The sequence below is a fragment of the Limanda limanda genome, chromosome 19, assembly GCF_963576545.1.
Source record: "Limanda limanda chromosome 19, fLimLim1.1, whole genome shotgun sequence".
Classification (NCBI taxonomy): Eukaryota; Metazoa; Chordata; class Actinopteri; order Pleuronectiformes; family Pleuronectidae; genus Limanda; species Limanda limanda.
Genome location: NC_083654.1, coordinates 22,389,900 through 22,402,399, shown reverse-complemented (window position 1 = coordinate 22,402,399; position 12,500 = coordinate 22,389,900). Strand labels below are relative to the sequence as shown.

The 12,500-nt window shown below is 44.8% G+C and overlaps 1 protein-coding gene across 1 annotated transcript in view; it reads right to left on the bottom strand.

Annotated features, from left to right (window-relative positions):
* The window catches only part of LOC133025567 (collagen alpha-1(XIV) chain-like), a 77,162-nt gene that overhangs the window by 29,137 nt on the left and 35,525 nt on the right, over positions 1 to 12,500 (bottom strand). The window contains 9 exon segments of the mRNA XM_061092262.1: positions 534 to 683; positions 894 to 1,016; positions 1,917 to 2,046; positions 5,679 to 5,824; positions 5,899 to 5,943; positions 6,045 to 6,177; positions 9,411 to 9,550; positions 9,756 to 9,882; positions 10,054 to 10,193. Coding sequence (XP_060948245.1) covers positions 534 to 683; positions 894 to 1,016; positions 1,917 to 2,046; positions 5,679 to 5,824; positions 5,899 to 5,943; positions 6,045 to 6,177; positions 9,411 to 9,550; positions 9,756 to 9,882; positions 10,054 to 10,193 — 1,134 coding nt within the window.

The window sequence follows — 12,500 nt, the reverse complement described above, 5'->3', positions numbered from 1 at the left end:
AAAATGCAAAGTCTCTGATTGGATGAGAGGAGATGGTTTGAAAGAGGCGGGGCTAATGAAGAGCACAGAGAACGAGGGGCAGGAGGAGAAAAGGTCAAACTAACAATGAGGTTCAAAACAAAATGACCCGAGAGACGTTATGTTAGAGTTTGAATTCATTTCATGATGATGTAACTTATACTTAAGTGAACTGTTGTTGCAGAAGGAAGTGACACTTACAACTTTACTACTTTAAATCCACAGCTTGATTAAATTGAGTTTTGAGGCCACAGAGACCTTGACCTTTGACCTTCACCCTAATTGAATCAGTTCTTCTTTGAGAATAAGTGAACATTTGAGCCAAATTTGAATAATTTCCATCACAGTGTTCTTGAGGGTCATGATCCTCAGGTTTCCTGGTGTCACCGGAGCAGGACATAAGAACTAGGAATAAAACATCAGTAGATATTGATGCTTCAGATAACATATGTATTTGTAAAACAATGTATGTAAATAAGTTCACTATCACATGAACGTGTCGGAATCGAACTCACGGGTCTTGGCCTTCCCCGACAGAGCGTCGCTGGAGCCGGTGGTGTAGGAGGCGATGACCTTCACGCTGTACTCCGTCCCGCTGAGCAGGTTCACGATCAGCATCGTGTTCACGTCCTCGCCCACGAAGGTCTCCAGGGCCGGCCCGGGGGCTGGGGGGGGGGGGGGGGAGAGGTGCATTATGGGTAGTGAACGAGATGGATTCTGTTTCACTCAACAGCTGAAATATCTGTTATATTCTTATTGTTTGGTCCTGATGTGGTGAATCTGACAGATGGTGTGTGTGTGTGTGTGTGTGTGTGTGTGTGTGTGTGTGTGTGTGTGTGTGTGTGTGTGTGTGTGTGTGTGTGTGTGTGTGTTACCAGATAGCGGCTGGTAGACGACCCTGTAGCCCATGGTGGGGGAGGGGGGGACGTCCCAGCTGATCCTGAAGCGGTTGTACCACTCCTCCGACACGCGCAGGTTCCTCGGGGCTGAAAGAGGAACTGAACACACAACATTTCACCAGGTTATTAAACTGAATTTAAAAAATACATTTTCCATCAGAAATATCATGAACCCTGTGGTGTTTATCAGCTGCTGTGGTTCAGAGTGGATTTGACCAGTGAAGGGGGTCTGGACTCAAACCCGTGACGGGAAGAGAAAAGATGAAAAGGAAGACGAGAGGGAGAAACCGGAGCGACAGAAAAACCATTAAATAAAAAGAGTCAAAGAGGTTGGAAGGAAAGAAACGATAGAGGAGAAGTGAAGGAGGAAAGAGAAAAGATACAAAAGTTATAATACAACAGTCATAAATGTCAATCAATGTCTTAACTATTTAATTCTGTCAATTGAAAATGTATTTTTACAAAGAGAATATATATATAGTTTTTTTCATATATACTAATTACCATAACGATGTGGTCCCCTTGTTTCTCCAGGTTTTATTCTACCTGATAGAAATTAATCCTTTTCTATTTATTGCCAATAAAGAAAGATAACGTGACAGCGTTTTTTTTTCCGGAGGAGATTTGTCTTAGTTCATCCAAATATTCAGACTCCTTCATATTTCATATTCAAATGTATTAAATTTCCACTTTGTGATTACAGGACATGGCTTCTCTTGTTTCCGTGACTCATCTGTTCTTCTCCTCTAGTTTTTCATATTTATTGATCTCAGCTTGTATCATTCATTATTTTGTATTCTTCAAACACTTTCTATTCATTCTCTTGTTGTTTCGAACTAAAAATCCTTTCAATCTTTTTGTGTAAAATGCAAACGTGAGAACAAGAAAGTTTCTAATTAAAGAAAATCACAGGAGAAGAAATGATTTCTGACGGATGTTCAGTCTCATAACGACTTGATTCGCACGTTTCCTCAGGATCCTGAAGAGGAAGAGACTCACGTGTTCGTCCCATCCGAGCGGCGGCCGGTCCGTCTCCCTCGGGGTAGACGGGCGTGACGGCCACTTTGTACTCGGTGTCGGAGAGAAGAGGCTGAAGGACCAGGCTGCTCTGTCCACTGGGCACTGTCCTCTGGAGGAAGGACAGGAGGTCAAAGGTCAGGGTTAGGGTCAGGGTCACATCCGCACAGCAGCAATAACAAGTAAGAGAAACGCATCAGGGGTTAAAGTGTCAAATGTCTTATTCCTCCATCTTTGTTTCCACTGCACTGATGTTTTACCTGTCATCAAACATCTGGATGACTCTGAGATGTCATCCTCCGTTTTAAACTCTGTCTATCTCTCCTTCTTTTGCTGTTTAACAATTAGTAAGAGTCGTTTCTTTTTAATTGGCTCTAATCACTTTAACGTGAGTAAGATGAGTCCTTGCTGAGAGCAGATGTTTCCACAGCTGGACTCAGAACACAACACACACTCCTGCAGATTCTTGACTTATAACTAAAAACAGTTTGTGTTGATGGAGGTGAAGTTGTGAGATTTGCTGAGTTTCAGGTGCTGCTGTGGTTTATCGTTTCTTTCTGTTAAAACCCAACGACTCGTCCATCAGGTGAGTTTCATCCAGATGAAAAACTCATCTGCTTCTCATCTTATTTTCCTGCTTCTCTGTCTGGAATTATAATCATTTATTGATTTTTATGATCATTTCTATTCCTCAGAGGAGTTTCAGCCTCTTTATGTTTTATTCTCTGAACCTTCGATCCAACAGAATAATTTCTCACAAACTAAAAACAAAATAAAATCAAACAGATAGAATTTGTCTATTTTGGGCTAAAACCAAGTAAAGAAAGTAAGATGCATCGAGGTTCTTCTGTGTCGTGTTGCTCTACATTAAGAATGTGTCATGCTCTGTATAAACATGAGGGCGCCACCAGGGGGCGATGGAGATGCTTTGTCTTCATTTTTAAGTAGCTGTCATGTCGTCCATCTTTATTTACAGAATCTACGTGAGCTCCTTTGTGAGTCGAGAGAGAAACAAACTTTGAACTGACGTCTGAACACGTGGAAATGTTGTTTTAAATCTTTTAGTACGTTAAAGGTTGAGTTGCACGTGCAGACGCCCTGAATCATATCATTCCTCCCCCCCCGCTCGGTCTCTCTGCCGGGCCGCTTGACATTCTGAGCATGTTCAGTCTCGTCTGACTCCGACCGAAAACCCTCGGCTTCCTCCAGAAACACTGAGAACCTCGACAAATCAATTTCAGCCCGTTCTGAGGAAAAAGGAAGAAAGTCTCTATACTGTCACTGAGACACACACACACACACACACACACACACACACACACACACACACACACACACACACACAAACACACACCACTCTGTAAATGCAAACATGGTTTCATAAAGTATTTATAGGATTCAGGAAGCCAATCTGGTTCTGACCGAGGTTCACACAGAACGTTAACTCTGGTTCAGCTGAACCGAGGACAAGTCCGAGGAGACGAGGAGACAACACTGTCCTGCAGCCGTTGGAAACTCAACCTAACTTTATTAAATAAAAGGAGAAACCCACAGAGCATCGAACACTCGGAGGACGGATGAGGAGGCTGCGTTCACAACCGCTGCAAATGCAAAGCACGAGGTTTGAAGCGTGTGAACGCAGCTTCCAACAGAGAGACAATGATCTATAAACTGTCAATAAAGACGACATCTCCTGAAAACTGAATCCAAAACGTCTCTATCGCCTCCTCCTCCTCATCCTCCTCCTCATCCTCCTCCTCCTCATCCTCCTCCTCCTCATCCTCCTCCTCCTCCTCCTCCTCCTCCTCCTCCTCCTCCTCCTCCTCCTCCTCCTCCTCCTCCTCCTCCTCCTCCTCCTCCATGTTATCAGACGGGACATGGACCAAACTAAAAAAATCCAAGTCTACGTTATATAAATGTTTATCAAAGTTGTTTCTGTCACTTCAGGTCGTTCTCATCTCACTGATGTTTGTTCAAGTGTTTCTGATCAGTTTGGGTTGAATCAGTTATTTGATTCTATAAAAACAGGCTGAGACGTGATGATTGACAGCTGAGACGGATTCATATCAGAGAGGAAGTGAAGACGTGTGGAGACGTGTGGATGATGGAGGGAGGAAAAGAAGAAACACTTCAGTGTGTGAAGGAAAGTAAATCCTCTCTGGAGGAAGTCTCCAGCTGGAACAACATTTAGCTGCAGAGCAATAATCTCTGAGCTGTGTTTGCACACGATGAGATCGCACCTGATCAGCAGCTCCGGGTTAATGAACGCTGAATGAAAGAAACGCACAACCCCAGAACATAATGTCTCCGGCCACTAGGCGTCGCAACACACAGGGAAAAAACCTATTTAAATGAAGCTATTGTTGGGACATGGTTTTTGTGCAAAAAGCAGGCCTCTCTTTCAGGCCTGTATGGGAAGTCAAACCTGAAAGCACATGTTCTTTGTCTCGAGAAAGCTGCATGTGCTGGAGCAAACTCAATCTCCCAGAGTGCAACGTGTTCCCTTTGTCCTGAGAAGGTCAAATGACTCAAACTCCCAGGAGGCTACATGTCCCCTTTGTTTCAGCATCTTCACACATAGGTGCGAAGTGCTCCAAGGAGCAATTCCAATTGGTCACTCTGGTCCCATGACCTGGGGGCAATCAGCCCTATAAAAGACCAAGACTCCCTCAACTCACTCTCTTTCCTCATCCCCACCGAAGACAGCAGGCGGCCAGCCACCTCTCCTGCAACTCCAAAGGAGGGGGGGCCAGGCTGCTTCACTCTCTTTCTCCACCGACCACCACTGAGGACAGCAGGCTGCCGGCCTTTCCTCCTGCATCGGCGAGCGGAGGAACCGGATTCCTCCACCTCAAATCTTCTCTATCCAACAACCGGAGGTCAAAGGTCGAGCTTCCAGCCCACCTTCTCAAGGAAACCTCCTCGCCCTTCAAGCTCTTCCAATCTCCTTGCAGCGACTCGGTGTCCTGTAAGTAAGAACTTCGAACCAGCATCTGAGCCACAGCTCAACAGAACCGCGGAAGCAGAGACCACAAGAACCAGAGACTTCAAAGCCAGGACGAACGGCTCAGCAACTTTCTCCCTTTCCAAGGACTGGTAACAAACTGGACTTAATTATTATACTAGAACTAAGCAAGACTGTTTATTTGATTCTGTGTGGGGTTTTTAAAGTTTTATATATGTGGTGTTATTGTAGTTACAAGCTAGATGAGAGTTAATGTGAGTTCTACACAGACTGCCATTTTCTAATTAGCATTCTCACAGACACGCATATCACTACCTACTTACCCACTGCCCCACTTCAGAAGAAGAGGGGGGGGGCTGCTATCGTAGGAGCAACCATTTTAGGAGCCAACAGGAAGGTGTGACTCTCTTTGTTAGCTACCAGAGAGCCCCTCTCACACGAACTCTATAAACCTTAACTGTTCATTATATAATCTTTAATAGTAAATATTAAGATTTCTAAGTGAACTAGATCTAAATGAGACTGATCTTAATCAATAAATTGGCTATCTTTTCCCTTCTGTGAAGGGTGGTGCCCCGAGAGAACTTAAACAAACTAAAGTTATGATTTAATATTAATATTTTAAATATTAATGTTTTATATTTTATTTTGATAACTACATTTATTGAACGCCTAAAGGCACACCAGCTTATGGTATCACTCCTAACCATTATTGGACAACACTATATATTAAAAACTGCTTTAATCCCAAAGTCTGAAGTGAAGAGGGGACTTCTCACCGTCTCCTCCGCCCGGTCGCCCTTGGCGCTGATGTAGCTGAGTCGATAATGTCGGAGGTTCCGGGAGTCGAGCGGCTGCCAGGACACTCGCAGGCTGTAGGTGGTTTCATCATCGATCCTCATGTTCCTCACCCCGAAACGAGGAGCTGAGACACAAATCACTCGTTTCTATGAGGAGGAGGAAACGACCACGACACGACAGCGCTGAAGAAATATTTACCTGCTGTTACGGTGGTTGTCGTGGCGACGGTGGTTGTTCTTTCAACTGAAAAACAAACATTAAACATTTAATTCACCTCTGATCTCTGCATCAGTGGATCTGGTTCAAAAGAATCAAATATAAACGTGTGATGCCATTTCATTCACCGGTGGACTCGACCAGGATGACCTCGTCGCTCTCGACCTCGTTTGCGTACACGGCCGCGAGCAGGACCTCGTACTCCGAGTTCGGGCTGAGGCGTCGGATCAGGAAGGTGTTGAGGTTTCCATTCACCAGAGCCTGGAACCAGAGGAACTGAAGCTGTTCAACCAGTTCAGATGAAGAGATAAAGTTTCCATATCGAATAGAGTCGTATGATGGAGTCGTACGATGGAGTCATACGATTGGAGTCGTATGATTGGAGTCGTAAGATTGGAGTCGTAAGATTGGAGTCGTAAGATTGGAGTCGTATGATTGGAGTCGTATGATTGGAGTCGTACGATGGAGTCCTATTATTGGAGTCGTACGATTGGAGTCGTACGATTGGAGTCGTACGATTGGAGTCGTACGATTGGAGTCGTACGATGGAGTCTTATTATTGGAGTCGTACGATTGGAGTCGTACGATTGGAGTCGTACGATTGGAGTCGTACGATTGGAGTCGTACGATTGGAGTCGTACGATTGGAGTCGTACGATTGGAGTCGTACGATGGAGTCGTATTATTGGAGTCGTACGATTGGAGTCGTATGATTGGAGTCGTATGATTGGAGTTGTATAATTGGAGTCGTATGATTGGAGTTGTACAATGAAGTCGTATGATTGGAGTCGTAAGATTGGAGTCGTATGATTGGAGTCGTATGATTGGAGTCGTACGATTGGAGTCGTATGATTGGAGTCGTATGATTGGAGTCGTACGATTGGAGTCGTATGATTGGAGTCGTATGATTGGAGTTGTATAATTGGAGTCGTATGATTGGAGTCGTAAGATTGGAGTCGTATGATTGGAGTCGTATGATTGGAGTCGTACGATTGGAGTCGTACGATTGGAGTCGTACGATGGAGTCTTATTATTGGAGTCGTACGATTGGAGTCGTACGATTGGAGTCGTACGATTGGAGTCGTACGATTGGAGTCGTAAGATTGGAGTCGTAAGATTGGAGTCGTATGATTGGAGTAGTACGATTGGAGTAGTACGATTGGAGTCGTATGATTGGAGTCGTATGATTGGAGTCGTACAATTGGAGTCGTACGATTGGAGTTGTACGATTGGAGTCGTATGATTGGAGTCGTACGATTGCAGTCGTATGATTGGAGTAGTACGATTGGAGTAGTACGATTGGAGTCGTATGATTGGAGTCGTACGATGGAGTCCTATTATTGGAGTCGTATGATAGGAGTCGTATGATTGGAGTCGTATGATTGGAGTCGTACGATGGAGTCGTATGATTGGAGTCGTACGATGGAGTCGTATGATGGAGTCGTATGTTCGGAGTCGTATGTTCGGAGTCGTATGATTGAGGTCGTATGATGGAGTCGTATAATTAGAGTCGTATGATTAGAGTCGTACGATTGGAGTCGTATGATTAGAGTCGTACGATGGAGTCGCAAGATGGAGTCGTATGATTGGAGTCGTATGTTCGGAGTCGTATGATTGGAGTCGTACGATGGAGTTGTATGATTGGAGTCGTATGATTGGAGTCGTACGATGGAGTCGTATGATTGGAGTCGTATGATTGGAGTCGTACGAAGGAGTCGTATGATTGGAGTCGTATGATTGGAGTCGTATGATGGAGTCGTATGATTGGAGTCGTACGATGGAGTCGTATGATTGGAGTCGTATGATGGAGTCGTATGTTCGGAGTCGTATGTTCAGAGTCGTATGATTGGAGTCGTACGATGGAGTTGTATGATTGGAGTCGTATGATTGGAGTCGTATGTTCGGAGCCGTATGATTGGAGTCGTACGATGGAGTCGTATGATTGGAGTCGTATGATGGAGTCGTATGTTCGGAGTCGTATGTTCGGAGTCGTATGATTGGAGTCGTACGATGGAGTTGTATGATTGGAGTCGTATGATTGGAGTCGTATGATTGGAGTCGTACAATGCAGTTGTATGATGGAGTCCTATAATTGGAGTCGTATGATTGGAGTCGTACGATTGGAGTCGTACGATGGAATTGTATGATTGGAGTCGTACGATTGGAGTCGTACGATTGGAGACGTACGATTGGAGTCGTATGATTGGAGTCGTACGATTGGAGTCGTACGATTGGAGTCGTACGATGCAGTCGTACGATGGAGTCCTATAATTGGAGTCGTATAATTTGAGTCGTATAATTGGAGTCGTATGATTGGAGTCGTATGTTCGGAGTCGTATGATTGGAGTCGTATGATTGGAGTCGTATGATTGAGGTCGTATGATGGAGTCGTATAATTAGAGTCGTATGATTAGAGTCGTACGATTGGAGTCGTATGATTAGAGTCGTACGATGGAGTCGCAAGATGGAGTCGTATGATTGGAGTCGTATGTTCGGAGTCGTATGATTGGAGTCGTACGATGGAGTTGTATGATTGGAGTCGTATGATTGGAGTCGTACGATGGAGTCGTATGATTGGAGTCGTATGATTGGAGTCGTACGAAGGAGTCGTATGATTGGAGTCGTATGATTGGAGTCGTATGATGGAGTCGTATGATTGGAGTCGTACGATGGAGTCGTATGATTGGAGTCGTATGATGGAGTCGTATGTTCGGAGTCGTATGTTCGGAGTCGTATGATTGGAGTCGTACGATGGAGTTGTATGATTGGAGTCGTATGATTGGAGTCGTATGTTCGGAGTCGTATGATTGGAGTCGTACGATGGAGTCGTATGATTGGAGTCGTATGATGGAGTCGTATGTTCGGAGTCGTATGTTCGGAGTCGTATGATTGGAGTCGTACGATGGAGTTGTATGATTGGAGTCGTATGATTGGAGTCGTATGATTGGAGTCGTACAATGCAGTTGTATGATGGAGTCCTATAATTGGAGTCGTATGATTGGAGTCGTACGATTGGAGTCGTACGATGGAATTGTATGATTGGAGTCGTACGATTGGAGTCGTACGATTGGAGACGTACGATTGGAGTCGTATGATTGGAGTCGTACGATTGGAGTCGTACGATTGGAGTCGTACGATGCAGTCGTACGATGGAGTCCTATAATTGGAGTCGTATAATTTGAGTCGTATAATTGGAGTCGTATGATTGGAGTCGTATGTTCGGAGTCGTATGATTGGAGTCGTATGATTGGAGTCGTATGATTGGAGTCGTACGATTGGAGTCGTACGATTGGAGACGTACGATTGGAGTCGTATGATTGGAGTCGTACGATTGGAGTCGTACGATTGGAGTCGTACGATGCAGTCGTACGATGGAGTCCTATAATTGGAGTCGTATAATTTGAGTCGTATAATTGGAGTCGTATGATTGGAGTCGTATGTTCGGAGTCGTATGATTGGAGTCGTATGATTGGAGTCGTATGATTGGAGTCGTACCTCCTGACCGTCTCCTCCGTCAGTCGGCGTCCAGATGAGTCGGTACAGAACCACATCAGTGGCCGGGTGTTGCCATGACACCCTGAAGCTGTCAGTGGAGATGTCACTGGTCTTCATGTTGAGTGGGTCTGGAACAGTCTCTACACACACACACACACACACACACACACACACACACACACACACACACACACACACACACACACACACACACACACACAGACACACACACACACCTGTGACGTAGCTGACAGATCATTAACATGACGTCTACACCCTGAGATTCTCTCTGACAGGTTGCATCACTTCCTGGTGTCACTGGTGACATCACTTCCTGGTTCTTACTGGTGGTGAAGCTGTCGGTCACGGCCTCAGCTTGTCCCTCGTCGTAGACGGCGAACACGCCGACCGTGTACTCCGTCAGGGACGTGAGGTTCCTCAGCAGCCAGGTGGTCACACGGCCGACCTCCACCTGTACACACAGGATCAAAGGATCATTCTGTGACTCCTCCCTCAAATCACAGGAACAAAGAACACAAACAATCCTTCCTGACACAACCTATACAAACAAACAATAACCCACAAAATACAGAATGCTCCTCTAAATCACCTCCGTCCAGATGTTTGTGAACAATCCTCTCACCTCATTGGTCAGGACCCCGTCGGTTTTCACGTACATGATGCGGTAACCGTTCACCTTCCTGGAGGCGGAGTCCCACGTGAGCTGGGCGGAGCTATGGTCCACGTCTGAGAACTGCAGATTCCTCGCCGGAGTCAGAGGAACTGAGGTCAACAAGTCAACAAGTAAACAGGAAGTGAAAATCCTGACATCATCTCATCAAACTCTACCTCCTCTGCGTCCTTTTTATTCTCTCTCCGTGTCTCTCTCTTCTTCTTTACTTTATTTTTTATCTTTCCATCCTAAAAAAATCCCATTTGCTCCCAGAGGACCGGAAATGTTTCTGCTTAGAATTACTGATCTGTTTCCCTTCTCTTCTTTTTTAAAATAATCCTGATTCCACCAGCCACCGCTTCACCTCAATTATACCGAGGGTCAGCGTAAAGACAAAGCAGGGGGGGTTGGGGGGGAGCAGCGACCGCCTCGGCTGTTACTGAAGGTCGAGTCGGGGTCAGCGAAGCAATGAGGAGGATGGGAAATTAAAAAAGTTTAGAGATAGCCAAGTCGGCAAAGTTTCTGAATGTATCCGTTGAGCTCGAAGGTTTAAAGAGTGAAATCACAGGTTTTCTCTCCCACAGAGATTCTACGACTTTATCAGCATTTTTATGACTGGATTAAAGCAGAGTTTGACTGTATGTAGCATCTGGATCGCCCCCTGGTGGCTGCAGTACAGGTCACACACACCCCGTCAGTGCTTCTAACATAAATAATTTAATGAGATTCTGTTCTGAGCCAGAAGAAGAAGAAGTTTGAACGGTCGTTGAGACTCAAAAAAAGCAAATCGTCGTCTCCAGCAACTGAAATAAAATAACACGCACATGTCGACAGAATCTACACGAGATCAGAGATCAGAGCAGAAGAATCATAAACAGTCAAATCTCCTCCATTAAATGGATTTGTTTTCTCATCTGCTGACTCGAGCATTAACGTGTACAAGCATCCTGTTCCCCTGTTCTCATAGAAGTGCTAAATAAATAAGGTTGATATTATTATTATAAATGAAATGAGAGCAATCCTCTTTATGTATTCTCCAGAACATCTCAGGCTCCTGTGATCAAAGTAAAGTCTGTTTTTGAGTCTTTATCTTTAATCTGCGTCACTCTGCTTTTTCTCCTTCTCTTGTTTCTGTGCAGCAGGATCATTAACGTCAATCTGTCCGAACAGAGAAGCAGAGAAATAAGTGAAGAACTGAGGGAAACAACCGGGACGAGACAAGATGCTTACTTATGAATAATTATGTTATTTTTCTAAACAATTTAATAATTTATGCAGTGTCATAACTACATCTCTGACGTTAAAACAAACCAAACAGTTTAAAAATCGGTTGAAAATTGAGCAATTTTTTTATTTGATATACGTGCAATACTCTTACACTGTAAATGTGCTGTTTACGTTGTATTATTCTCATTGTATTCATATTTATATATTTTCTTACTTTTCTATTTTCCCACTGTTGCTTTATAATAATGGGACTAATACAGGATTATCTCATCTTGTTATATTAAACGTGCAGGGAGGAAATATGTATATTTATATAAATGTATATAACACGCATATATATGGAATAACTGCCCAAAACAAATGAAATAAAACTACAGTTCCTTTCATCTGAGGAACCAGATGAAAGGAACTCATCAGCTGCAGCAGGAACAGATTTAAATGTGGGCGGAGCTCATGCGGATCCTTTCCTCTCGTTTAACGACTGAATTAAAAACCTGATGAATGACTGTATGAACAACAATCAGCTTCATGGATCATAAATCTGTGTCGTTCATTTCCCCCTAAACAGAATCAAACCACCGGTCTGAGCTGCCAGCAGCCGCCGGCGTCCTGATCCGACCTGCGTTCAGCAGACCAACACGCATCGTAAAGACATGAACACGCCCTGACGTAAAGCCGCGGGCCGCAGGCCTGAAGGAGACGTCATAAAAACATAATGAGTGAGCGTGTTGGGATCCGGGGGGGGGGGGGGCGGAGGCTTCAGGACGCTTCCAGAACCAACGTGAGGCCAAAATATAACTTCACGAGCAGAAGCTGGCGAGCGGCGGCGTGCGGTGGTTCAGTGAGGTCACGTGAGGAAAACGAGCTGAGACGGGAATCCGACATGTCGCAGCTGAGCTGGAAAAACAACGTGAGGACGAGAAGACTCAGAACCAGAAGTGAGAAGGATCTCAGAGCTCGGACGACTTGAGGAAAAGAGAGAAACCAGAGAAACGATGCTGCTTCCTGTCTCCTTCACAGACAGGAAGCAGCTCCTCGGGACACGCCTCCTCCTCGGGAGACGCCTCTTCCTCGGGAGACGCCTGGTCTCTAACGCAGAGTGAATCTAAACGTCCTGAGATCACAGAGTCATACGATCTGTCAGGAAGTTAATGAAACTAAATTCCTTGGACAGATAATGAGTGTGTGTG